The following is a 23,104-nucleotide window of genomic DNA, read 5'->3' as shown; positions in this document are numbered from 1 at the left end:
CTGTGTGGTGGGGGCCGGGGGCGATGGCGGACCGGGGCGCGGGAGGAACCGCGGCGGCGGTGCGGCGCATGCGCAGTGGCGGTCGGGCACCGCCCCGGGTGGGGGCGTCCGCGCGAGGTCACGTGGTTGCTGTCAAATCCTGAGTGCGCGCGCCCAGCGCCTCGCGGCGGGGTGCCGTTACCCGTGACACAGCGGCGCCGGTCTCGCTTGTGATTGGTTAGAAGCCCTGAAGGCTTTTCGCTGCTATTGGCTGGCGGCCGGCTTGGGGCGGTACCGGTCGCGAGAGCGGCGGGTAGGAAGAGAAGGTTGGCGGAGAGGGCGTGGCCCGAGTGGCGGTTGTGGGCGGAGCGTGTGGTGATGGCGTCGCCCGCGGCAGCCAATGAGCGCGTCCGGGAGGCGAGTTTGAATCCGCGGAGCGAGCAGTGGATGCAGAGCGGAGTGGTCGCCATGAGGAAGAGGTGCGGGACCGGGGACCGGGACCGGGGCAGCAGGGACAGGGGCGGCGGGGACCGGGGCAGGGGGACGGGAGGCCGGGGACCTGGGGCCGGGAGAGAGTGAGTGAGTGAGTGAGTGAGTGAGTGAGGGCGGCTGCTGATGTCCGGCGGGCCCCGGTGCCCTCAGTGAGGTGCTGGCGGCCGAGGCCGTGTCGTGCCTGAACCGAGCCATGGCGGCGCTGCGGGACATCTGGGAGGAGATCGGCATCCCCGAGGAGCAGCGCCTGGAGCGCACCGAGGTCGTCAAGAAGCACATCAAGGTGAGGGCCGTGGGTGGGGATCCCCGGCGGCCGGGACAGGGCGGTCCCCGGGCCCGCCGTTGAGTCTCACGCTCGCCGTTGGGCCTGCGGCTGCAGCGAGAGGCCCCCCCCGGCCCGGCCCGGGGCCAGGGCAGCTTGGCAGCAGCTCGCCCAGAAGGGCTCTGTCAGGGCCCTCCGGGCCAGGCTGCGAGTACAGGGCCAGCCAGGTCTAGCGGGAGCACCCGGAGGTCCCTGCTTGGGTTGGGGGCACCTGGGGATGTCGCTGTGCCTCTGCCCTTGCCCTGTGCGGCCTGGTCCTGCTGGGCACCCCGTGCTGCCTGCCCTTCTGCTGGCCCTTTCTTTGCTGGGCCCTAGCAGCAGTTCTCTAGCTGTGGTCCCAGTGGCTTGCCCAGTCTCCCATCGTGCTCCCTTCTCACTTTCCATCCCCTGGACCTGCTTCTCTAACTGTGCCTGTGCCAGAGTCTCCTGGACATGATGGTTGCAGAGGAGGAGAGCCTGAAGGAGCGCCTCTTGAAGAGCATTGCCCTGTGTCGGAAGGAGCTTGACACCCTCTGCAGGGAGCTCCAGCTGGACCCCTTTGAGGTAAGGTATTGCTTTTCGCTCCTGGGATTCTGCTGGCAACACTCTTCCACTGCTTGGCCTCTGCCTGGGTGCCTTGGTGAGGCTGGAGCTCGCAAGGCAAGCGTCTGTTCAAAACCACTTTTCCTGACATTTGGTAGAGCCAAAGGCTTTGTGGGTCCTCGCAGATTGGGCGCTGAGAGATGGTTGTGAGGAGGCCAGGTGTCTTGCAGCATCTCATTTTGAGCATTGCTGCTGTGTTTGCACCTTCCTGGGGAACATCTTGCTTGGAACAAGGGCTTGTGTCCCAGGTCTTTGTTTAAGAAGCCTAAATATATGAGTCAGGTCTGCGAGAGCTGTGGAGAAAAGCACTGATTTCTGTACTCTTCTAGGCAGAGGAAGAAAGTACTATTCTGCAGATGGAGAAGAATTTGCGCACCCGCGTGGAAGTGATGTTAAAGCAGAAAAGGGACAGGAAGCAGGAGCTCAAAACCCTGCAAGAACAAGATCGAGACTTGTGTGACATCCTCTGCACAACCCCGTTCTGCATTGACAGCACTGCCGTGCCCAGCCTGGAGGACCTGGATCGTTACAGGCGCCACTTGGCCTCCCTGACTGCTGAGAAGGTAAGCAGAGAGGGGGTGAGGATCTCACCGAGGGTGGCACGCAAGGTGCTCGCTGGTTTCTAATGCTGCTCGTCACCTCCAGGAGCAAAGGCGAGAAGAGTTTGTCAGCAGCAAGCGGCAAATCATCCTCCTCATGGAGGAGCTGGACCACACTCCAGACACAAGCTTTGAGCGGGATGTGGTGTGCGAGGACGAGGAAGCCTTCTGTTTGTCCATGGACAACATTGCTGCCCTCCAGAATCTGCTGCAGCAGGTATGTTGACACACTGAGGCAGCATTGCTTGCTGTGGAGGCTGTCGATGGGTCCTGGCAGCAGTTGGCATCGCAATGTAAAGAGCAACAGCTTGGTTTTCAGCAAGACTGTGTTAGAACATCCTTTTGGGAGCTTTTGCAAGGAGATCTTGGAAGATGAGTGAGTGGCTTTACTAGGTGCAGTAGAGCAAATGGTGTACTCGTGCCCTTTGGGCTAGGCTGTGCTGGCGCTGAGCCTGTGCTTTCCCTTCTGTAGCTGGAAGCCCGGCAGTCCCTGAATGAAGCTGTGTGCACAGAGCTGCGCTCCAGAATCGTTGCGCTTTGGGGAAGGCTGCAGGTTCCTGTGGAGGAGAGAGAGTCTTCTGCAGTGCACATGACTGGGTCCAGAGCCAAAACCAGGAAAGCTGTAAGGACCCTCCTGTGCCCTTGGAGGGGGAGGGCTGGGGAGCAGCAACTCTGGGTTTCACGCTCCTGTTTGCTCAGCTAGAATGGAGGAGCTGCTTCCAGCAGTCAGGTGTGAGGTGAGCAGGCCAAATCCTGCCCTCGCGGGTAGAGGAGCTGGGAGTTGGTGCTGGTGACTGCCTCATCTTGGAAAGTAGCTTAGGCAGAATATAAATCCTGTTCTGCTCCTTTTCTTCTCATGCTGCCTTCTCTGAGTCTGTGCTCTGATCTTGTTGGCAGCTGCAGTTGGAAGTGGACCGTCTGGAGGAGCTGAAGCTGCAGAACATGAAATCCGTGATTCAGGCAATCCGGGCAGAGCTGGCTGACTACTGGGACAAATGCTTCTACAGTCAGGAGCAGAGGGAAGGCTTCAGCCCCTATTACGATGGTGGGTGCTGGCTCTTCCTGGTCATTGACTCCCCTGTGGGAGCTGCAAGCTGCCTGCTGGCAGGCCAGCTGCTGAGAAAGGCTGCCCTCAGCTCACAGGGGTGTGGGGATCCCGGGTGCCTCCTGAGTGTGCTGTTGTATCCTCTCCAGAGGACTATACAGAGACCCTGCTTCAGCTCCACGACGCTGAGGTGGGGAAGATGAAGAGCTACTATGAAACACACAAAGATCTGTTTGAGGCTGTCCAGAAGTGGGAGGAGAACTGGAAGCTGTTCCTGGAGCTGGAGGTATTGTCCAGGCAGGAACGTGCTCCGCCTGGCTCAGTGCTAGGTCACCGAGCAGTGCGTGCCTCTGCTGCCATGTGCAAAGTGCTCTTGGGAAAGACCAGGGAGGCACTAGGAAGCCACAGTGGGTCAGTGAGGGGATGGGGTGCTGTATGTAGAGCACTGGTATGGTTTGTGATGGGGGGCTGTGCAGCAGGCATGGCTTCCTCCAGGGCCTTTATCCTGTGGGGTGTATCTTGGGCTGTGAGACTGGTTAGTGTGTTTGGTTCTCTCCTGACCTCCCTTCTGTACTAGAGGAAAGCAACTGACCCCAGTCGCTTTGCCAACCGTGGGGGGAATCTGCTGAAAGAAGAGAAGCAGCGTGCAAAGCTGCAGAAGACACTTTCAAAGGTAGGTTCAGCCCTGGAGAAGATACTGTAGTCCCGGGTAGCACTGACTGAGGAAAAGCACAGCACTTAGAGCCAGCAAGGGATATCTCTGGGTGTGGAGATGCCCACGTTCAGGAGGGCAGCCTCTCTACACTGCCCTTGTGTCCTGATCAGCTGCAGGAGGAGCTGGAGAGCAGGGTCCAGGCCTGGAAGCAGGAGCACGAGGGGACCTTCCTGGTGAAGGGGCGGCAGTTCATGGAGTACGTGATGGAGCAGTGGCAGCTATACCGCCTGGAGAAAGAGAAAGAGAAGAAGGAGCGGGTGAGTGCGAAGCTAAGTGTGCTGCCTCCTGACCTGGAGGAGCCTCTGCTGCATTGAACACAGGCCCTGCTCTGCACGGGTGAGGAAACTGCCCCAGCTGCTGCCTGGGGTTCTGTGTCTCCTCACTCTCTGCCTGGAAGCAGCTCTGCATGCAGTCACCTTTCTTTGATGGTGGGACTGGTGTCCATTGCTATTGGTGTCTGTGTGTGTTGAGCCCCTTTCTTGGCCCCAGCTGTGCCAGAACTGCAGCTTGGTTCTGGATACCTGTAAACCTCTGTTGAAATACCTGCTGCTTGGCCATGCCACGGATATGTGCGCAGGGCACTGCCTGCTGGCAGAAGCCTGCCCTTCCCCTGGCAGCCAGTGGCAAGCAGGTGCTCCACAGCTCTGCACAGCTGTTGTGCTTTGGTTTGTAAGTGCAGATCTCTCACACAGCACCTGAAGAAAAGCCGCCAGATTGAGACAGAGATGATGTATGGAAGCACCCCACGGACACCCGTCAAGCACCGGGTGCTCGGCCCCCACACGCCTGGCAAAGTAAGGAAGGTAAACTGTCTGTGCGAAGCAGTGTAGATGTGCTGGACCCCAAGTGCTTGGCTGGGACCCTGCTGGGACCTGAGTGCTGTCACTAGGCTAGAGCTGTGCCTTGACTTGGACTGTCCTTGGTCCCATGCAGAGATGCAGGGAAGGCTTGGGGTGCTGCAGCAGTGTAATGGATGCAGAGAAAGGCCCCAGGCTGCTACTCTGTTCTCCCTGGGGACAACTGGGTCTGTTGCACTGTGGTGCTCTGGAGGCAGAAGGCTCTGTGCAGCTGGGACTTCCACCTTGGTTTCCCTGGCACGGTGCAGCCGCTGGCTTCCTCCCAGTGTAACATGTGCTCTGCTTTTCCCCTCAGCTCAATGGCACTTCCATCTCCAGCGCCACACCCAACAGCACCGTTCGTTCAGCTTTTGGGGGAACCATCCACCACTCACCAATATCTCGGTTGCCGCCTTCCGGAGGGAAGGTAAGGAGCTTTCCAGGGTGTCCCTGCCCAGCAGGATGAGCTGGGGAGGAGATGAGTGAGCTGGAATGGCACAGCTCTGACTGCTGTCACACTGTGCTTCACTGCCTCCCCTGCCAAGCTCCTGGCATGCAAAAGCCCCTGTTTGTCCATAGACTGCTGTGTTAGGCTGCTGTGATCCTGGCAGGATATTTCTGGGACCTGAGGGAGGAGTAGGGTAGTATCAGCATTCAGGAAATCTTCCTCCAGCCCAGATTTCTAGCGTACCTCTGTTCCTCTGTGCTGAGCCTGCAGCTTGGGGGACCTTCAAAACATGTGTGTGGTGTTGTATGTTTCTGGGATCAGAATTGGGCCCTAGACCCTGGAGGGCTCCTGGAGCTTGAAACTGCTCTGGCACTGCAGAGTGACAGGCAGCAAAGCCAGCACAGCTCCCCTAGCTCTACTTAATTCCTGTGTCCTGTCTAACTGTCACTTTTTCCTGTAGTTTGGCCAGGCTCGGACCCCCATCCGTGCAGTTGCAAAGGCCCCTCGTCCTGGATACAGGGAACGGAACAAGGAGAACGTGTCCCAGCTGAATGGAACCACCCTGAGCGGTGGGTGCACCCCCACAGCCCCTGCCCAGCGTAACCACAGCGTTAATTCTGTTGCCAGCACCTATTCTGAGTTTGCGGTAATTCACCTCTTCTAAACCCACCTCCCCTCACTGGGCAGCACAGGGGGTGTGCTCCCCCCCTCCCAGAGCACCCCAAGGGACTCAGCTCTGCACAGCCCTCCTGGTGTCCCCGTGCAGAGGGGCTGTTCCTGCCAGTGCCTGTGACAGCAGATCTGTCGGCCCTACATCGAGAACTTAAAATTGAGGTTTGGTGGCTGAGGCCAAGCACTGCTCAGGTCACACAAAGGCCCTGAGCAGGTCAGTGGAGAACAGACACAAACACAAGAGAAATGCTGATGTCAGGGGAATCTCCCAGCCCTGTGCAGGGGCAAAGCTGTACATGGCCCAGGCCCCCTGGACAGCCCCGCTGCAGTGATGCAGCCACTCTCCTGAGGTGGGTCTGTCTCCAGCTGGTTGAGCAAGCAGCTTGACCACCCCTGGGGTCCAAGTCACTTGTTGCAGCATGTTCTGGGGGTGATGATGCTCCCCAGCCTTTCTGAGGGGCTGCAGTATGGTGGCCGGGGCAGCTGGCAGCAGCAGCACTCTCACTGTCCTAACCTGGTCAGTGGGAGAGGGGAGGGAGGGGCTCCTGACCCCCCAAGGGGGGGAAGCCTCTTCCTGCTGCCTGCATGGACTCACGGACACTGCTTGCTGTCCCCCCTGAGCTGAGCCTGCAAAGGGACCCTGGCATCTGTCCCACCTTTTCTGCTGGTCTCTGTGGTGTGCTGGGTGAGCAAAGCCTGGGGAGCTGCCCCAGCTGCTGAAGAAGGTACTCTCTGCTGATGGACAGGACTTTGCTGTCTCTGGCTGGCTGGAGGTCCCTTAGCAGCCTCTGCCCTTCTATTAGGATGGGCTGAGCCCAAGCTTTAACATCTTCTGACACTAGAAAGCCATGAGCGTCTCTTCCTTGTGGCAGCTAAGCTGGTGTGTGGTGCACCCTGTGTGTCCCTAGGGCTGTGCTGAGGATTTCCCTGCAGCTGGGCTGTGATTCCAGGCTTGTGCACAGCCTCAGGGCCAGGAGGGTGCTGGTTTGTGATGGAGGCAAATTCCTGCTAGGTATTCCCTTCCTCCAGCAGCTGGGCATGGCTGTCCCTGTCCTCCTGCGTGCCCTCCCTTTGCCGAGGGGCAGCCTGTTTGCTTTCTACTGATCTGGCAGTGCTTCCCAGGACAGACAGCCTGCTGCAGGAGAGAGGGATGTGGTTCCCAGCCTGGGGCTGTCTGGGTAATGGGTACTCCTGCTTCTGGGAGGCTGACAGGCTCCTAGTTCTTTCTCAGCTACTTGATGCTAATGTTTTCCTGTCCTCTTCTGAAGCAAGAGAGTGGGAGGGGCAGGGGGGAGGAGCTCAAACAAACAAGCAGGAGCAGGCTGGCCTGCCCTTCTTGCCAGCCTGGAGCTGGTCCTGCTTTCCCACAAAGCCACGAGGCAACAGTACTGTCCCTGCTGCCATCTGCACAGCTGCCCTCTCTGTCCCCTCATCCCTGTCTCCTGCTTCTTGTTTCCACAGCGCGAACTTTCAAAGGCTTCCAGGTCTGACAGTACTTCCCGCATCCTGAACTCCACCACCACCAATGCCTTCTGCTGAGCTGCTGCCTGCCAGGTTCCAGCTGCTCGTAGTCGTAGTGAGTCGCTGCTCGGGCAGAGTGTTACACAGCTCTCCCTGTGCTCAAAGGGTCCCATGGTCTAGGTTTAACTTTTACCTGGGTCCCAGGTGTTACTCTGGCCAGCCTGGCTCTCTGTGGGGTGGGGGGGGTGGGGGGGTGTGTTTCTGCCTAATGGGGTAGGGTGTGAAAAGTACACTTTTTAAAACTTGCTTTTATTTAGGGAATTCTTGCAATTGTTTATGATTAAAGATTGTGTTAAGGTAGCGCAGGGGTGGGTGCTGGCTCCTGCTGCAGCCCGGCTGGCTGGGGTGAGCATCGGTGCTCAGTCACAGGGGCTCTGCCTTGCTGAGCATGCTCTGGGACAGACAGGACCTATGGCTTTAGTGCCTTTTGTCAGAGGCTTTTTTACCCTCCATATTGCTGTAGCTATTGTCCATAAGCATCTTCCTTTCTCAACATCACAGCAGGCTTGTTTTAGTGGGGGCTTGCTCTAGCTCAGGTTCCATTAGCAGACTTTGCTTGACCCCTTGTATCCTGCTGCTCCCTCTGCCCCATCCCCGAGCAGTGGAGACGCAGAGCCTGTGGCAGCGAGTGCCTGAGCACACATTACTAGCAAGGAAGTGAGCTACAGTGGGACAAGGCCTTCTTCCCTGCCCTTGGGAAGGAGACCAGCTTGTCCTACCCCAGGACCTGGTCTGCACCGTCCAGTGCTGCCCTCTGCCCTCCCTCGCACTTTGATCTAGCAGAGGACAGGGAGCTGAGTGCTTTGGCAGTATGACACAGCCCTGGGCACAGCTTGCGGGGCCCGTTTGCACTTTTGTTAACAAAGCTCTGTATGTATGTGTCTGTCCCTGATCGTGACTAGTTTGCACCTTGTTATCACTACAGTCCCCCACTTGCTGTTATTTATTCTCCAGGTTCTGTGCCCTTGTTCTGTAACTCTGTATATACTGTTCAATGGAATAATACGTATATGTTTATATAGCCGCTGCTGTTTGTGTATCTGTGGGGTGACCAAAGGCTCCCCCGGTATGGCCTTGCAGCTGGGGAGGGTTGGGCATAGCTTTTAGCTGGGGTTGGGACTGGGGACAGTCTTTTGTATGCAACAGGAAGCACCACCACAGCCATTACTATGGTAGTAATGTAGATGTAATGAAAGTAGTAAAGTAAATGTAGAGTAATGAGTAGTAAAGTAGATGTAATGTAGAGTAATGAAAAGTAGATGTAATAAATATGTTCAGCCTTTCCCGTGGTTGTCTTCAGCACTTGTGCAGCTGCAGCCTGGGCAGGGTCAGGTGCCAGTCCAGTTCCAGTGTGTGAGTTCAGTTCCCTGTGGGCTAAACCTGGCCAGATCCTGTCTTGGCGCATTGCCTGCCCCATCTCTGAGGGCAGAGTGGTGCTGGGGCTGGTCCTAGCAGCAGGCACGCAGGAGCAGAGCTTGCCTGTGTCTTCCTCACTGCAGACAGTGGGGGGCTTTGGCGCTCTCATGGCTCCAGCACACAGATGTAGGTGGTCCAGGGCCCACACACCACCTCCTCTGCCTGCAACCCCTCGGCTACCAGGTACTCAATGCGGCGTGGCTGGTCAGAGCTGGCATTGTCCTTGTGTCCCAACTGCCCGTATTTACCTGCAGACACCTCAGTCGTGGTCACCCTTACAGGGTGAGGGTTCCCCAGGCCTTGGGGGGGCAGGGAGGAAATGTGAGAGCAGCACCCCCCCCCCCCCCCCCAAATGGCTCCAGCCAGGAACCTGTGGCACTGCTCTGCTATGAAACCTCACCCTGATAAAATAACTCGTTATACAAGTAATAGCAGCCAACGGTAAGGAAGCAGAAACCAAAGGCTGGTCCTGGGGGGTGCTGCACCGTCCCAGAGCAAAGACATCACTTACCCCAGCCCCAGGTGTAGAGCTCGCCACCTCCTGCAAACAGGACAGCACCCATCAGACAGCACCCACCTCTGCCCCGACAGGTCCTGGTGAACCCCGGGCCGTGTTGGCCACCCCCCTGCTCCTGGGCAGCACCGAAAGCAGGGGTGCTGCCCACCTCCCCGTCAGCAAGAGCCAGGCACTCACGTGTGATGATGGCTGTGTGCCGGGACCCACAGCTGACCTTGCTGACCTCCAGGTCCTGTGGCAGATCCAGCAATGCCGGGAACGCCTGGATGGAAATGAATGCGGTGTCCTCAGCAGCCAGCTGCTCCTGGTGGGGCGTCAGCTCAGCATCCCCTGGGGAAGAACCGACCCTCAGCTCCCGGGAACGACCGGGCCCTACCAACATCATCAGCAGGCTGGAACTGCACCAGCCCCACACCTAGCTGCCAGCACTGCTTGTGGTCCTGGCACCACCTGCTGTCCCTGGCCTGACCAGCCGCACCCTCACCTGCACCCGGGTCCTCGTCCTGTGCCTGCTCTTCCGCCAGCGCTTTGGAGGGCAGAGCCAGCTGGCCGGACTCGTTCCAGCCCCACACGTAGAGGTCTCCTGTCTCTGTGGGGTGGGGGGGAGCACATCAGGGATGTCCCTGGAGCAGAGCTCAGCCCTGAACCCCTGGCAGCGGCTGAGTGCTCTGGGGTCACCAGCACCGACCGTGCATGGCACAGGGCAGCAGTACGGGGGTACTGGTCCTGCCGGGGCCATACGCTGCCACTGGCCGCCCTGACCACCTGCACCCAGCACAGCCCCTCACCGCTAACGCTGGCCGAATGCCACCCGCCAGCCGCCACCCGCCTGCATTGGCACACCGGCCAACGCCTCCACCAGCCGCGGCTGCAGCTCTGACTCCAGGGTCCCATGGCCGAGCTGCCCGTGCCTGTGGGGAGACACACATGGACAGACAGACACACACCTCCCGCACCTCACTGCCCTCCAGCCCTTGCACCTCCCAGCCCTGCCATGAGCCCACGGTCCTGACCGAGCCCGTCCTGCCTGCTGCTGCCCACGACCCGGCCCCCCAGGACCCCCCCATGGCGGGGAGGGTGCAGTGGGGACACAGGGCCCAGCCTCAGGGGGAAGGAGGGTACCCCTGCACCCTGGTGCCAGGCCATGGGAGGCTGGCAGGGGCTCAGTGGCCCTGGGGCCCAGTGGGCGGGTTGCAGCACGCAAGGCTGTGGGTCAGTAGCAGCTGCACAACACGAGGCAGGAGTCCATGTCATCGTGCAATCGCTGTGCAACGGTGCGGCGAATGACACAAGTCTGAACTGATAAATGTGTTTACAAGTCAGTCCGTTGCTCAGCCAACTGATTGCTGAGCTCACTTGGGCTGTGCTGAGCCAGCAATCAACAGCGCAGTGGCAGCAATCAGTTTGGCCCCCAAGTCTGAAAGCGAAAGTGGGGGGAATCCCACGAGGGGACAAGCTAGGGCTCCTCCGGGGTGGGGGGTGGGGGGGCACCAATTGCCACGACAAGCGTTTCACATGGTGGGCACACAAAGGAGGGCAGGCCCATGTGGGCTACGCAGGGCAGGACCCAGACACACACGCTGTGGGGCAGCTGCCCCACATGAAAAATCCACCCTGCGTGGGCGAGCTGTGCCATCACCGGTGCTGACAGCAGCACTAAGGACACAAACAGCCCCAGGGGCAGCAGCCATGGCCGAAGGCGATGAGGTGCACATGGCTTCTGGCACCATTCGGGGTGGCAGAGCTTGAGCTGCTGAAGGAATGGCCACGGCTGAGAGGAGGAGCCGAGTCCAGAAATAGGGAAAAGCCAAGTGCTGGTGGGAGGACGATGCCCAGTGCAGGCATCCTACGCACAGGACTGGAACCGTGACAGTTACAGACTGGGAGGGTTGGTGGCGAGCAAGTGGAATATAACGTACCAGTGGCTTTAATTGTCAAAGCTGTTGAAAAAGCTGAAAGAGTTGGAAAGGTAAAATAAACAGCTCAGCTGCACAGACCAGATGAGTCCTGGGGATCATCAAAGTGTCGGAACAGGATGCCAAAAACTGTGCTAATGCAACAACACTGGAAAGTATTTTTGCTCTCCTTCACAGGGATATCTGCAGAAAGCCAGGGCGAAGAGATGCACCCAGCAGGGCTAAGCACAGAGCTGGTTCTTGGCTGGCCCCAAGCTCAGCTGCAGGCACCGAGCAGCAGCTCAGAGTGCCATCAAACAGGGAAGTGTTTGCAGCAGTGGGGAATGGGGCTCCTGGCCCGAGCAGGGAAAGGCAACCACAGCCTGCAGAAAGAAAGGGGCTACGAAGGCTTGAGCAGGGCCAGCGCTGAGCCATTATACAGAAGAGCTGTGACACTGTGGGACACGGCATAGGGACATGCTGGAGGATTCTCAGCCATGGAGAGAAGCTTAACCATGGCATTTAGTTTTCTTTCAAAAATGTTAATCCTAAAATACACGTTCACAAGTGTAGAAACCTTTCCTCTGAGGGAAAGCAAGAAGGACAAGATAATACAGTGTCTGCAAATGCAACTGCTGATTTACACTGAGTTTTAGGTTTGCTGTGAGGACCAGCTGGCCAAGACCCCAGCCAGCAATGAACAGAGAACGGGGGAACAAAATGCTCCTGAGCCGATCAGATACACTGAGGGAGGGCGATGGGCCAAGTCACACAGCTCTGCTGAGTACAACCGTCAGTCTTTGGTGGTTTTGTTTTCCATAAGTAGCAAAGAAAGAGGAACACATAATCCCTTCCACCCTATGGATATTAACAACTAATAGTTACTGTGCTCAGAGTTGATCGCGCACTGGCATCCCAACATGGTGCCTCACACGGACATCTGTGGTACTGGGGATGTACAGATGCAAACCAATGGATTTACCAAGCGGGGAGAGGGGGGGTGGGGGGGGTGGTGTCAGAGCGTGACAAGACCCAGCGATGCCTCAGCTACACCCAGAAACGAGCCCTACAGTAACGGGGCTTTAACAGCCTGTGGCTCCCAGCACATCTTTGCAGCTCTGGGTCTGAGAGGATGCATCCCCGTGTGCTGTGGCCCCAGGGGCATTTAGCCCACTGTGCCAGAACTGATGGTGCTGGACAGGGCAGGAACTCGGAGCAGCCGCAGCCACGAGGGCTGCAATGCTGTGTACAAGCGACACAAACAGCGGCACAGGTAGGAGCCGGCACCTTGTGTTGCCAAATGCGTAACCACACCTCAGCCTTGGAGCAAAGGGAGAAGCAGGAGTCCCTTGGCAGGCGCCACGCAGTAGAAATCACGCGATCCAGAGAAGGGATGGCCTGGAGCTGCGCCCTCCATCATCTTCTGGGAAAACGTTACTGGATGTGGGGCAGCCAGGGCAGCATGTGCTCAGGGCAGCAAACCCTGAGCTAACAGAGAACACCTTTAAGAGACTAAACCGAATGATCCTGCTGGTTATTTATTGCACCCAAGTGCAACTGCTGGCAAGTGAAAGAGGGTGTCAGGGGTTGATGCTTTTCCCAAGGGGTTTACTCCTCTCCCTAGCAGAGGGATCTTGTACTGAAGTGCTAACAGACATGTGGTACCACTGACCATCTCAGAAACAAACTGATCTTTGACTGCAGGTGGCTGCCTTTGTGACATGTTACAGAGGAGCAGGAGCAGAGGGAGCTGAACCTTACACTGATTTGAAGCAGCTGGGTGGAGGATAAGGCAGAGAACAGACACGGTACCTGGCCATCACTCGCCCACAGGAAAGAGAGATTTGTGCTGAGCTGATGCATCAACAACCTCAGCCAGGGACCCAGCCAGCCTGACGCGGTGAAACATCCCGACATCACTGCAGCACCCAGAGAGAAGCTGAGAGTGGAAAACCAACAGGCCTAGCAAGTGCATTAGAGAATAAAAACCTTTCAAATGGGGACTGAGAGTGAACTGCCAATTGTACGTCACTGGTGTGACAGGTTTATGGGACAGTCCCCAAAACCTGCGGCTGTGTTATACTTGATACTGCATCCCGTGGTTGTGCCGATAGTGCTGCAACAACCTTCCTTTATCATCCTGCACGCATCGGGCCAGGCACCACAGGAGCAGTGCTGCAGGACCAGACAGGAGGGTACGTGCCCCGGTACCACGAAAACCACAGCAGACTCAGCAAGAAGAGACCGCAGGGACATCAGGGGTCACGCAGAGACCTGAGTGGTCTCAGAGGCCACCCTGACAGGGCCACAAGCCAGTGGCCCCACAGAAACCACAGCCCCAGCACCCACAGAGGAGACAGGGCCAGCGAGGGGGTACCCAGCGGGGATGGGAGCGCAGGCAGGGTGGGCACAGCAGGGCCAGGGCTCCCCAGAAGCCATGAGCCAGGCTGCCTGTGCCAGGGGGGACATGCTGGTGCTCAGCAGGACCTGGCTTGGGCAAATGCCAGATCCTGTCAGCACAGGGGTGAACACTGTGCAGCAGGGGGGAGGTGGGCAGCCAGGGGCAGGCAGGGAGCACCCTTCACAGAGAGCGCACCCGCTACATCAGCAATGATGTACAGGGCTGAGATTGCTTAGTGATAGTGTGAGAAATGCCAAATTCGGGTACAAGTAGCAAAACTGGGACCAGCAGGGAAGAGCATGGGAGTGACCCACCAGCCCCCCTCCATCACACTGCTGGCCTGAAGACGTGGCGTGGGAGAGCTAAGCCAAGAGGGGTGGACTAATGCCAAGTGACGTGGGAGGGTAAGGAGGGATGGGCTTGCACCCCAACACCTTTGTCCCTGCTGCACCCCCACACCCTAACCCTGAGCCCCCCCCAGGTGTAGCAGCAAGCAGCATGGAAAGGTAAGGAGAGACAGACTTGCAGCCTAACCCCAGGCACTGCAGGAGGGTGGAGGGAAAGGAGAAAGGGCTGTAACTCAACAGCAGTTGTATATCATCAAGAGGACTTAAGAGTTCTTAATTGGAGCTCAGTAATTATGCGCAACACCACACAGAATAACAGGATGATGTGGTGTGTTTACTAGTCAATTAGTTTACTGATCGTATAATCACTTTATTAGATTATTTTACCACATCGACTAATCAATCAACACTACACAGACTCCAACCGGTCTGTCTTAAGCCTGCGAGCTCACCAGGAGAGCTCAGACCCTGGGGTGACACCCCTCCACACCCCCAACATCCTCTCACCTGCATCCCCCACATCCTCCCTGGCATCCCTTTTGTACCCCCCCATCATTCTCGCTGCATCCCCCCCAGCACGCTCAGCATCCCTTCCCGCATCACCTCCCCCTCTATGTCCTTCATCCCACACCCCCCTCCCGCCGCAGCACTCCTGCCTTCCCTCCTAACCGCCCGGCAAACCCGCTGCCACCCTCCTCCTGCACCCCCCCGTCCCCCCCCATCCCCTTCTCACCTCGGTACCACCTTCCCGCGTCCCTCCCCTGCACCCCACCCTGTCCCTCGCACCCTTCCCGCGGGGCCGGGCGCGCCCCACGCCTGCACCCACCCCCTCGACTCCCCCTCGACCCCCCCCCGGCGCTCACCTTCCGCCACCCCAGGCGTAGGCCTCCCCGGCGGCGCCCAGCGCCAGGACGTGCTCCTGCCCCAGGGCCAGCCGGCGGACCCGCACCCCCCCAGGCAGCGCGGCGAAGAAGGGCGGCCGCGGGGTGGCGAAGCCGCCGGGCAGCAGCGGCAGCGGCGGCGGGCGGCGGGGCCCCGGCGCCGGCAGGGCCCGGCTCCAGGCGGCCGCTCCCCGCAGCGCTCCCCGCAGCGCCGCCGCCCGCGGCCAGGCCCGGGCCGCCGCCGGTCCCCGCAGCACCAGGTGGGTCTCGGAGGGCAGCGCCTCGGTCCAGCCCGGCGGCAGCCGTCGCCGCAGCCCCGCGCTCCGCACCTCCAGCCCCGCGCCTGCCGCAGCGGGACCGTCAGCGCCGGGGGGCGGGGGGGGGACACATCCCGGGGGACCGGCGCTGGGAGGGGGACATCCCGGGGGGACCGGCGCTGGGAGGGGGGACGGGGACACCCCGGGGGGACCGGGGCTTGGGGAGGCAAGGGGACATCCCGGGGGGACCGGCGCCGTGGGAGGGTGGGGGTTCCATCCCGGGGGACTGACGTCAGGGGACGCGGCGGACAGGACAGACCGAGGGGACCGGCGCCGCGGGGAACGGAGACCCCGCCGTCCCGGTGCAGCGCGGGGGGGGCGCGGAAGGGGGAACCGGGCGCCAGGCCGGCACAGGGCAGCACCGGCACCGCGGGAGGAACGGGGACCCGGGGCACCGGCCCGGGGGGCGCTCACCGGTCTCCACGACCACGTAGGTCCAGGCGGGCCAGACGCGGCGGATCCCCTCGGGGCCCGACTCCAGGCGCCGCGGCCCCGGGCCCGGGCCCGGCCCCAGTTCCCCCGCCGCCTCCTCGGTGCTGAAGCCGAAGACGAGCCAGGCGCGGCGCGGAGCCGCCATGACGGGGCGGGGGGAGGCGGGGCGGGGCCTGCACGGGGCGGGAGGGGGCGGGGCGGCAGCGGGAGGGAAGGACGGAAACCGGGCCGTGGTCCAAGAGCAGCTTTAGTGCGGTGTCACCGGGCGGGCCCGCCGCCGTGCAGGGCCCCGGCCCCCCCGGTTAAGGCAGACGGTGGCAGAGGCAGCGACGAGCCCCGTCCTCCCCCTCGCCCCGGGGGCACCGGGCGGGCGCAGCCGCGGCCCCGGGGCAGCCGTGTGCCAGCCCCAGCAGGCAGCCGGGACCCCCCCTCGGCAGCCCCCCCACCGGGGCAGTGAGCGAGCACCAGCCCGGAGCAGCGTGTGCGGGCAGCCCCCCGCCAGGCCCTCACTCCTGGCCGGGGTTGGGCTTGATGAGGCCATAAGCCACCGCCTGCGCCAGGCTCTCCTTGGCCGCCTGGGCCACGCGCGGCTTGTCCTTGTCCTTGGCGAGCACCGAGAGGATCTCCAGCATCTCGCTGGCCATGAGCTGCTCCGCCACCTCCCGCTCGGCCGCCATCATGTTCATCACCACCACGGCCCCACGGTGCTGCAGCTCCGTGCTAGGGCTCAGCAGCAGGGCCTGCAGGATCTCCAGCCAGTGCACCGTCTGCGGGGGGAGCGGGGCCATGCTCAGCACTGCCCCCCACAAGAGGGGGGGCCAGCTCCCCGCAGCCCTGCTGGCCCCCAACACCCCCAGCCCTGGCTCAGAATCAGCCTGAGGTCAGGATAGGTTCCCCCCTCTCCCAGGGCCAGCACCGGGACACAGCTCCAGGACAGGAGTGGGAGGGAATATAGGACACTGGGTGCTGTCCCAGGGGGTGGCGCGTGCCCCCACCCCACTGCCAGGCACTCACCACCTGGGGGATCCGCTTGCAAATGGCGGGGTGCAGGGCGGTCAGCATGGCCAGGGTCCCTGAGGCTGCCCGCCGCAGCTTCTCATCCTCCTCCCCACTGTACAGGACCATCAGCTTCAGCCGGTCACTGTCCTCGGCCAGAAACAGCTCCTGCACCTGCAGAGGAGGAGGAGGAGGAGGAGCGGGAGGGGGGCTCTGGGGAGCTGGGAGCCCAGCGCAGACGCCCAGCCCACCCCGGCTCAGCCCTCACCTCCTTGCTCATGGCCATGTTGCACATGCACTCTGTCGCAGCCAGCCGGATCAGCTCATGCTCCTCAAACATGTACCCCTCGATCATGGGCACAGCCTTCTCCTTCAGGATCTTCTGCCTGCGGCGGGGTGTGCATGAGCACTCCCTGCCCAGGGCAGCACACCTCCAGGCCAGAGCCCCCTCTCTCCCCCCACTGAGTCCAGCTCCATGCTGGCCCCACCGCCCCTACCGCAGCCTCTCGCTGATGCCAGCCAGGTTGGTTAATGCCATCAGCCCCTCAAAGTTCTCCAGGCCTGTGCGCTGAAGGTGCAGAAGGCTTACCAGGGGTCGGACCACTTCGTAGATCTGTGGAGACGGCAGTGCAGGGCTCAAACCCCGAGCGAGGGGCAGGGACTCTGCACCCTGTGGAGAAGGGGGCACAGGGAGCCCTGAGCCCAGACTAAAGGCAGAACTGCTCCCATGGTCAGGCCTCAGCCATTGGGCCTTTGTAGGGAACACCAGGGATCTTGCCACCTCCCACACCCCAGGGAAAGGGAAACCCATGCTGGCAGTTCCTGCAGCGCAGATCCCACCTTGGCTCACCAGCCCTGTGGCCTTCAGCCCCAGCCGCAGCCCTGTCCCTGCTGCTGCTCCCATGCGAGCCCCTGTGCAGCCCCGACTGCAGGGGCCCTGCTTGGCAGACCCCCAGCCCACAGCGGTGACACTCACCCGCTCTCCAGGGAACGCCATCTCTGGGTTGGAGGTGATGGTGATCTTTGCCAGGGCCTGAGCTGCCTTGGTCTGCCCCACCTCGGTGCCCTCCAGGGACAGTGGGATGAGAGCCTGCATGCAGAGACACAGCAGCCAGTCCTGCAGCCAGGTCACAGCAGCCTCAGCTTCCCCAAGTCTCCTGTACGAGGGAGCCAGTGCGGTCCTTGCCAAACAAGTGCCACCCCCGCAGAGCCCCAGCCCTCCCCAGAGCCCACTACGTGGCGCAGGCCGGCAGCACAGTAGGGCCTGTACCCTCACCTTGCCTCCTCCCTGCGCAACCACACCGCCCCGGTCCTCTGCCTCCTCTACCAGCGCCAAGAACACCCTAGGGACAAAGCAGGAGCAGCTGGAGTCAGGGACATACCGCAGTGGGTCCCAGCAGCACCCAAACACCCGCAGTGGGCGCAGGCTATGCGAGACTCCCAGACACCCCCTTTCTGCTCTTGGGAGCTTGCATTCACCACAGGCACGTAAGTGCACCGGCAGCCTCAGAACCCAGCTCCCTCCCTGCCACCCCCCCAGCACACCCATACCTGGAGATCAGCTCCCGGCAGGAGTTGGTGAGTGCCAGGTTCTCGCTCTTCACCATGCAGGCCAGAGCTGACACCACACCAGCCGTCAGCAGCTTCCGCACCCGGCACTTCACAAAGTCTGGCTTGTCCTGTCCCAGAGGCAGGTCACCGCTCAGCTTAGTGCCACCAGCCTGCCACCTGCTGCCATCGCTTGCGAGGTCTCCGACCTCACCCCGAAGGCTGCAAGGTCGCCCTGTCCCCACTCGGGACCTGAGGCTCTGCCCACCCACGTGCTCTCCTCTGGGGCCAGGGCTCCTAGCAGCTGCTGAGAACAGCCGTGCCCTGCTTACCTTGGGGTGCTGCTCTGGAATGTGCTGCTTGGCGTACTTGGCCAGCTCCAGCATCTGGGGGTCTGGCTCCTCATGGTCATAGCTGTTGGTGCAGTTCACTAACGTGGAGGCAACGGCGTAGAGCACGCTCCTGTCCTCTGACTGCAGCGATAACACGGCACCCATCACACCCACGATAGAGAGAACAGGCCAGAGCTCAAGCCCACCCAGCACCACTGGGCCCCTTGCACACACCCCAGCCCCACAGCGTGAGCCCCACAACCCCCTCCGACACATTTCCCCAGTGCCATGGTGCCCACCACCCAGGTCTGCCGCCACGGCGCTCAGCACACACCTTGGCCAGGTGGAACATGGCCTGCATCGCTGCCTTGTCCTCCACAAACTCCTCCTTGACATCCGCATCGAAGGTGAGGTAGGCCAGGCCCTCCACTGCCCAGCGCCGTGTGCCTGCATCGATCGTCTCATTGCAGAGCCACCTGGGAGAGGGGCCCCGTGAGCCCAGACTGTGGGGCACCCTGCCCGGCTCCCCTGTGCCCCACAGCTGGCAGCACTCACTTGCGGCACTGCTTGGCCAATTTCATTGTGGAGCCCTCAGCAAACTGCTTCATGCTGAAGTCGGTGCCTCCAGCGGACCCCAGCTTGCAGAGTCCCTGCAGTCCGGAGCAGGGCGTCAGAGCAGGAATGGCCATGGTCACCCCAAGGTGCCTCTGAGAGACCCCCAGCAGGGAGGGGACAGCGCTGCAGGCCCTGCAGCCACAGCCCGCCCAGCACCACCCAAGGGCTCAGCACAGCTGCTGCTCCTCCCATCCCACCATGCTCCCGGCGCACTCACCACCAGCGCCCGGATGCGGATGCTGTCTCTCTCGCTGTGCTTGTAGATCTCCTTGAGCAGGCTGACACCGTTGGCGGTGATGAAGGAGGCACGCTTAGCTTTGTCAGCAGCGTGGATCAGCGCCTCCACCGCTACCAGCTGGTGGGCCTCGCAGACGGAGGCGCAGAGGGACAGCACGCTGTCCATGATCCCCTCCAGCTCCAGCACCCTGTTCCCAGCATCCGAGGGGCCCTGCAGCAGGCACGACACCGTCTGGATGGCCCGCAGCTTCCCAGCCAGCTCATGCCCCTCAAACCAGCTCCTGCAGGGGAAGACCACCAGGAAGGATAAGGCTGAGCCCACCCACAGCCTTCAGCCACACACGGCCCCCTCCACTGAAGCCCCGCATGGCGTGTCTCTGGTGGGTCTGCAATCTGCTTTTATCACTAAGAATGAAAAGGTCTGGGAATAGGGGGGCTGCTACTTCCCCAGAAGGCTCCTGGCTGTAGGAGACTGAACCCCCGCTCTGCCCCCATGGACGCCTTGGGTCACCTCACATAGTCCTCGCACAAGTGGTGGAAGTTTTCCCTCTCGGCATCGCACTTCAGGTCGTCATAAAGCTTGCTCAGCAGAACCGAGGCACTCATCCGGCTGTTCTCTGTCACGGGCAGGCTGCCTGGGGTGCCGCACACAGTACTTCCCACCTCCAGGATCTTCTTCAGGCCTAGGAGGACATGGAGATCAAACACCCGGTGAATAGCAAAATGGGGCGCACAGGTGGAACCAAGGCACACAGCACCCTGAGGCAGAGAGGCACGATGCCCCAGCGGGACACTGCAGGCTGTTCTGCTCACCCTGGTCGATCACCCAGAGGCTCATGCTGTTGTTGGTCTCCTTTGGTGACTTCCTGGGCACCACCTTGATGAGCAGGTTGAGGGCGTTGTCACGGCCATGCGCAGAAGCCCCTTCCAGCGCTAGCAGCTCCAGGAGGTGCTTGATCAACAGTTTCAGGTCCTTGGAAGAATCTTCCAGAAGAGACAGTGCCCAGGAGTCAGCACCCTGGGCACAGCCTCAAGCTTGCCGTGGTAAGGCTGGCAGGAGCTGCTGCCATGACAAGGGACTCCTGCCTCCCAGCTCAATCTCATATTAGCCCTGGACCAGAGCCCTGACTCCGTGGCAGGGAGCAGTGACAAAGGCGGGCAGCAGGAGACAAACCCCCTGCAGCTCAGCGCCTCCCCGGAGTGCTCTCCCCACCCCAAGCCAGCCAGCCAGGGCAGCAGGCACTCACCCAGCACCACCGCATCCTCCTTGCCACGGAAGTCCTTCTGCAGCCCTTCCTTCAGGGAATCAAACATCACATGCAGAAGGTTGCAGGCAGCCAGGGAAACCTGCTCGTGCTCCACACCCAGCACCGCTGAGAGACGAGGGGCCCCCAGCTCTGCCAGGATGGCCATGGTCTGCAGGTACAAGCACAACTGTCTGCTGGAGACTTTGGGGAAGCCTTGGCGCTCCCCAGCACCTTATCAGGATGGTTCCCTGTCACAACAAGGCTCTCACAAACTCAGGCCTGGCAGGTGACAGCTTAGAACTCCTCTGCTCAGCGGGGCTGCAGCCAGCCGCAGGCAGAAGCCAGCGACACTCCCCTGCCTGACGCGCTTTGCAGCCTCCCCAGCATTGATTTCCCCTGGGCCAGGCCCTGTCACACATGAGAGCTGGGCTACGGCGGGACCTACCCGGGAGCGGTGCCCAGAGCACAGCCCCACCAGGGTGCGCAGGGCCGCCAGCATCAGGTCAGCCTTAACCGTGTCAAGCAGCTGCGTCAGGAGCCGCACACCATCGCTTTGGAAGATTTTCTCTGCTCCGGCCTCCTCTCGTGCCAGCACAATCAGGTTCTGCGCAGCCTGGGAAAGGAGAGTCTCGTCTGGGTCACCTGCCCACCAGAACGCAGCCCACCATGCACAGGGAACCCCCCAGCAGGAGCCGGCTGGGCAGCCAGCATGGCTGCAGGCACCTGTCTTCTGCCCCCAATCTCCGGGAAGCACGTTCTGCTGGCAGGAGGCCCGGCCTCCACTGGGCAGCACCGTTCAAGCCAGCGGTGCTGACCTGGGAATACCGTTCCTCCCCTCCTTGCCTTCCAACCAAGCCACGTTGCCCTCCTCTCCCAAGTTCAGACCTTTTGCTTCTTGTCTGCATCCTTTTCTTCAGGATCCAGCAAGATCTGGAACATCTGTGCCACCTTCGAGTCCGTGCAGGACATGGTCTTCATCTGAGAGAGAGCAGAAAGAGTGGCTCAGCCCTTACCACTTTCCTCAGTCCACCACATGCACAGGGGGGCCACAGCAGCCCCCAGCTCCCACGCTGCCTCCCCGCTCACCTTCTCGTGCATGCTGCTCCCCAGGGCGCGCAGGGCCTCCTGGAAGGCCTTGTTCTTGGGCTCCAGGCTCACGCACCGCTGCAGGTCGCTGACAGCCTGGTCCAGGTGGCCCAGCTTCTGCAGTGCCTGGCTCCGGCGGAACAGTGCCTTCATGTCCCGGCCATCGGCTTCAATGGCTGCAGACAAGCAGGGGATCTATTGCAAAGCCCCTCGGCTGCTCTGGTCTGCCCGGATGGGCAGTGCACAGAGGCCGGTCCCCTGCCAGCCACCGCTGACAGTACCTTTAGAAGCATCAGCCTCTGCCTTGGCGTAGTCCTCCTGCAGAGAGAGAGAGAGGCAGCGAGAGGGAAACACCTGATGCGCTGCCCATGCAGGCCTCGCTCAGCCCAGCCTGCTGCAGGCAGATGCAGCACCTGCCGCTTTAGAAAGGAGAGCAGGGAAAAGGACTGTGCGGTTTGAGGATGGGAACAGCATCACTGAGGACAGCGAGCCAGCCCAGACGACATCTTGTCCTTCCCAAAACGCAACCCTCGTGGGGTCCCTGAGGAGCCCTAGGGTCCCCGATGCTTTTCAAGTGCTCCCGGTCTACTTGAGCCCCTGAAGTTCCTTGTGTTCCCCCTTACCTCAGAAACAGTTCTACAGTGGGAGATCAGAGATGCTGTGACTGCCTGGGGAACAGCCCCAGCGCATACACACAGCCCAGGCAGGGATGGAATTGCCCTGCCCTGTCCCTGACAGTCCACTCAAGAGGTGAGGCAGCACGGGACAGCGGGCAGGGACAGGAGAAAAGGTGCACGGAGGAAACACGGGACCGACTGCGCCCTGCCCGGGGACCGACAGGGCCTCCCAGCGCAGCCGGCGAAGGCGGATGGGCCGGGGCAGCTGCCAGCAGCACAGCCCCGGCAGGCCGGGGCAGCCGGGCAGGTTCCCGCAGGAACCCCGCGGTGAGACACCCGCCCCGTTCTCACCAGCTTCAGGTAGCAGGCGGCCCGGTTGCGGTGCAGCACGGCTCGCTCCGGTTCGCCGTCGCAGAGGCTCAGCGCCTGCGTGTAGGCAGCGAGGGCCGCGGCGTGGTCCCCCGCCTGGAAGAGCGCGTTGCCCCGCTCCCGCAGCTGCCCCGCCGTCACCTGCCGACGGGCACCGGCTGGGACACGCGTGCCGGGGGGGGTGGGACCTGGGCACGGCCCTGACCCGACCCCCCCAAGCGGCCGCCCCGGGGATGGGCCCCTGGGACAGGGGCCCCGCCGCCCCCGGCCACCCCGGGACGGGCGCTGAGCACCGGCCCCCCGTCACGCCAGGCCCGGCCCCGGCCCCGGCCCCGGCCCCGGCCCCGGCCCCGGCCCCGGCCCCGGCCCCGGCCCCGGCGCTCACTCACCACCTCCTCCATCGCGCCTCTCTCACCGCACCCGCGACGTCACCGGCGATCGCCCGGGGAACCTGGACGCCACCACCCGCGTCACGTGAGGGGGGCGGGAGCCTCCAGCGCCGCCCCGCGGCCCGGCGGTGCCGGCACCAGCCACGTGCGACTTCGTGTGCGTGTGTGTCCGCGCCCGCCCCCCCCGTGCCCCGCTGCACCCCCGGGCAGGGAGACCCGGCCCAGCCCCCCCCGCACCCCCCACCCCCCGG

At 61.7% G+C, this 23,104-nt stretch overlaps 3 protein-coding genes across 7 annotated transcripts; 1 reads left to right on the top strand and 2 right to left on the bottom strand.

Moving 5' to 3' along the window:
* Positions 1–52: 52 nt before the first annotated feature.
* PRC1 (protein regulator of cytokinesis 1) lies at positions 53–8,496 on the top strand. 3 transcript variants are annotated; one of them, XM_052808622.1, is made up of 14 exons: positions 53–458; positions 622–754; positions 1,214–1,336; positions 1,705–1,938; positions 2,021–2,191; positions 2,447–2,596; positions 2,872–3,019; positions 3,169–3,305; positions 3,597–3,692; positions 3,845–3,991; positions 4,427–4,528; positions 4,887–4,997; positions 5,479–5,664; positions 7,152–8,496. In XM_052808622.1, exons 1-14 carry the CDS (start codon positions 358–360, stop codon positions 7,227–7,229), a joined length of 1,917 nt encoding a protein of 638 aa, XP_052664582.1. In that variant the 5' UTR covers positions 53–357; the 3' UTR covers positions 7,230–8,496. The 3 variants fall into 3 exon arrangements, with proteins under 3 accessions (XP_052664582.1, XP_052664580.1, XP_052664583.1); XM_052808620.1 differs by having other exon boundaries at positions 4,427–4,537; XM_052808623.1 differs by having other exon boundaries at positions 54–458; positions 4,427–4,537; positions 5,479–5,587.
* Positions 7,442–15,612, bottom strand: RCCD1 (RCC1 domain containing 1). Its single transcript, XM_052808624.1, is given in 10 exon segments — positions 7,442–8,333; positions 8,335–8,710; positions 8,712–8,875; positions 9,139–9,168; positions 9,359–9,516; positions 9,629–9,733; positions 9,933–9,969; positions 9,971–10,055; positions 14,651–15,011; positions 15,400–15,612. Coding segments are annotated over 10 exon segments (1,587 nt in total). The 5' UTR covers positions 15,563–15,612; the 3' UTR covers positions 7,442–8,225.
* A 34-nt stretch (positions 15,613–15,646) lies between these two features.
* Positions 15,647–23,012, bottom strand: UNC45A (unc-45 myosin chaperone A). 3 transcript variants are annotated; one of them, XM_052808609.1, is made up of 20 exons: positions 22,854–23,012; positions 22,447–22,605; positions 21,760–21,796; positions 21,479–21,654; positions 21,278–21,370; positions 20,838–21,005; positions 20,393–20,561; positions 19,959–20,129; positions 19,657–19,828; positions 19,126–19,426; positions 18,849–18,943; positions 18,628–18,769; positions 18,294–18,434; positions 17,965–18,092; positions 17,690–17,756; positions 17,390–17,503; positions 16,911–17,026; positions 16,682–16,799; positions 16,432–16,587; positions 15,647–16,184 (listed from the first exon to the last, which is right to left on the bottom strand). In XM_052808609.1, the coding sequence occupies exons 1-20, from the start codon at positions 22,863–22,865 to the stop codon at positions 15,924–15,926; spliced, it is 2,796 nt and encodes a 931-aa protein (XP_052664569.1). In that variant the 5' UTR covers positions 22,866–23,012; the 3' UTR covers positions 15,647–15,923. The 3 variants fall into 3 exon arrangements, with proteins under 3 accessions (XP_052664569.1, XP_052664570.1, XP_052664571.1); XM_052808610.1 differs by lacking the exon at positions 22,447–22,605; XM_052808611.1 differs by lacking the exon at positions 22,854–23,012 and having other exon boundaries at positions 21,479–21,673; positions 22,447–22,586.
* Between the last annotated feature and the right edge of the window lie 92 nt (positions 23,013–23,104).

This window comes from Harpia harpyja, chromosome 14 (genome assembly GCF_026419915.1).
Source record: "Harpia harpyja isolate bHarHar1 chromosome 14, bHarHar1 primary haplotype, whole genome shotgun sequence".
Lineage (NCBI taxonomy): Eukaryota > Metazoa > Chordata > Aves > Accipitriformes > Accipitridae > Harpia > Harpia harpyja.
Note: the sequence above shows the minus strand (reverse complement) of the source record. Positions and strands in the feature narration are given on the sequence as shown.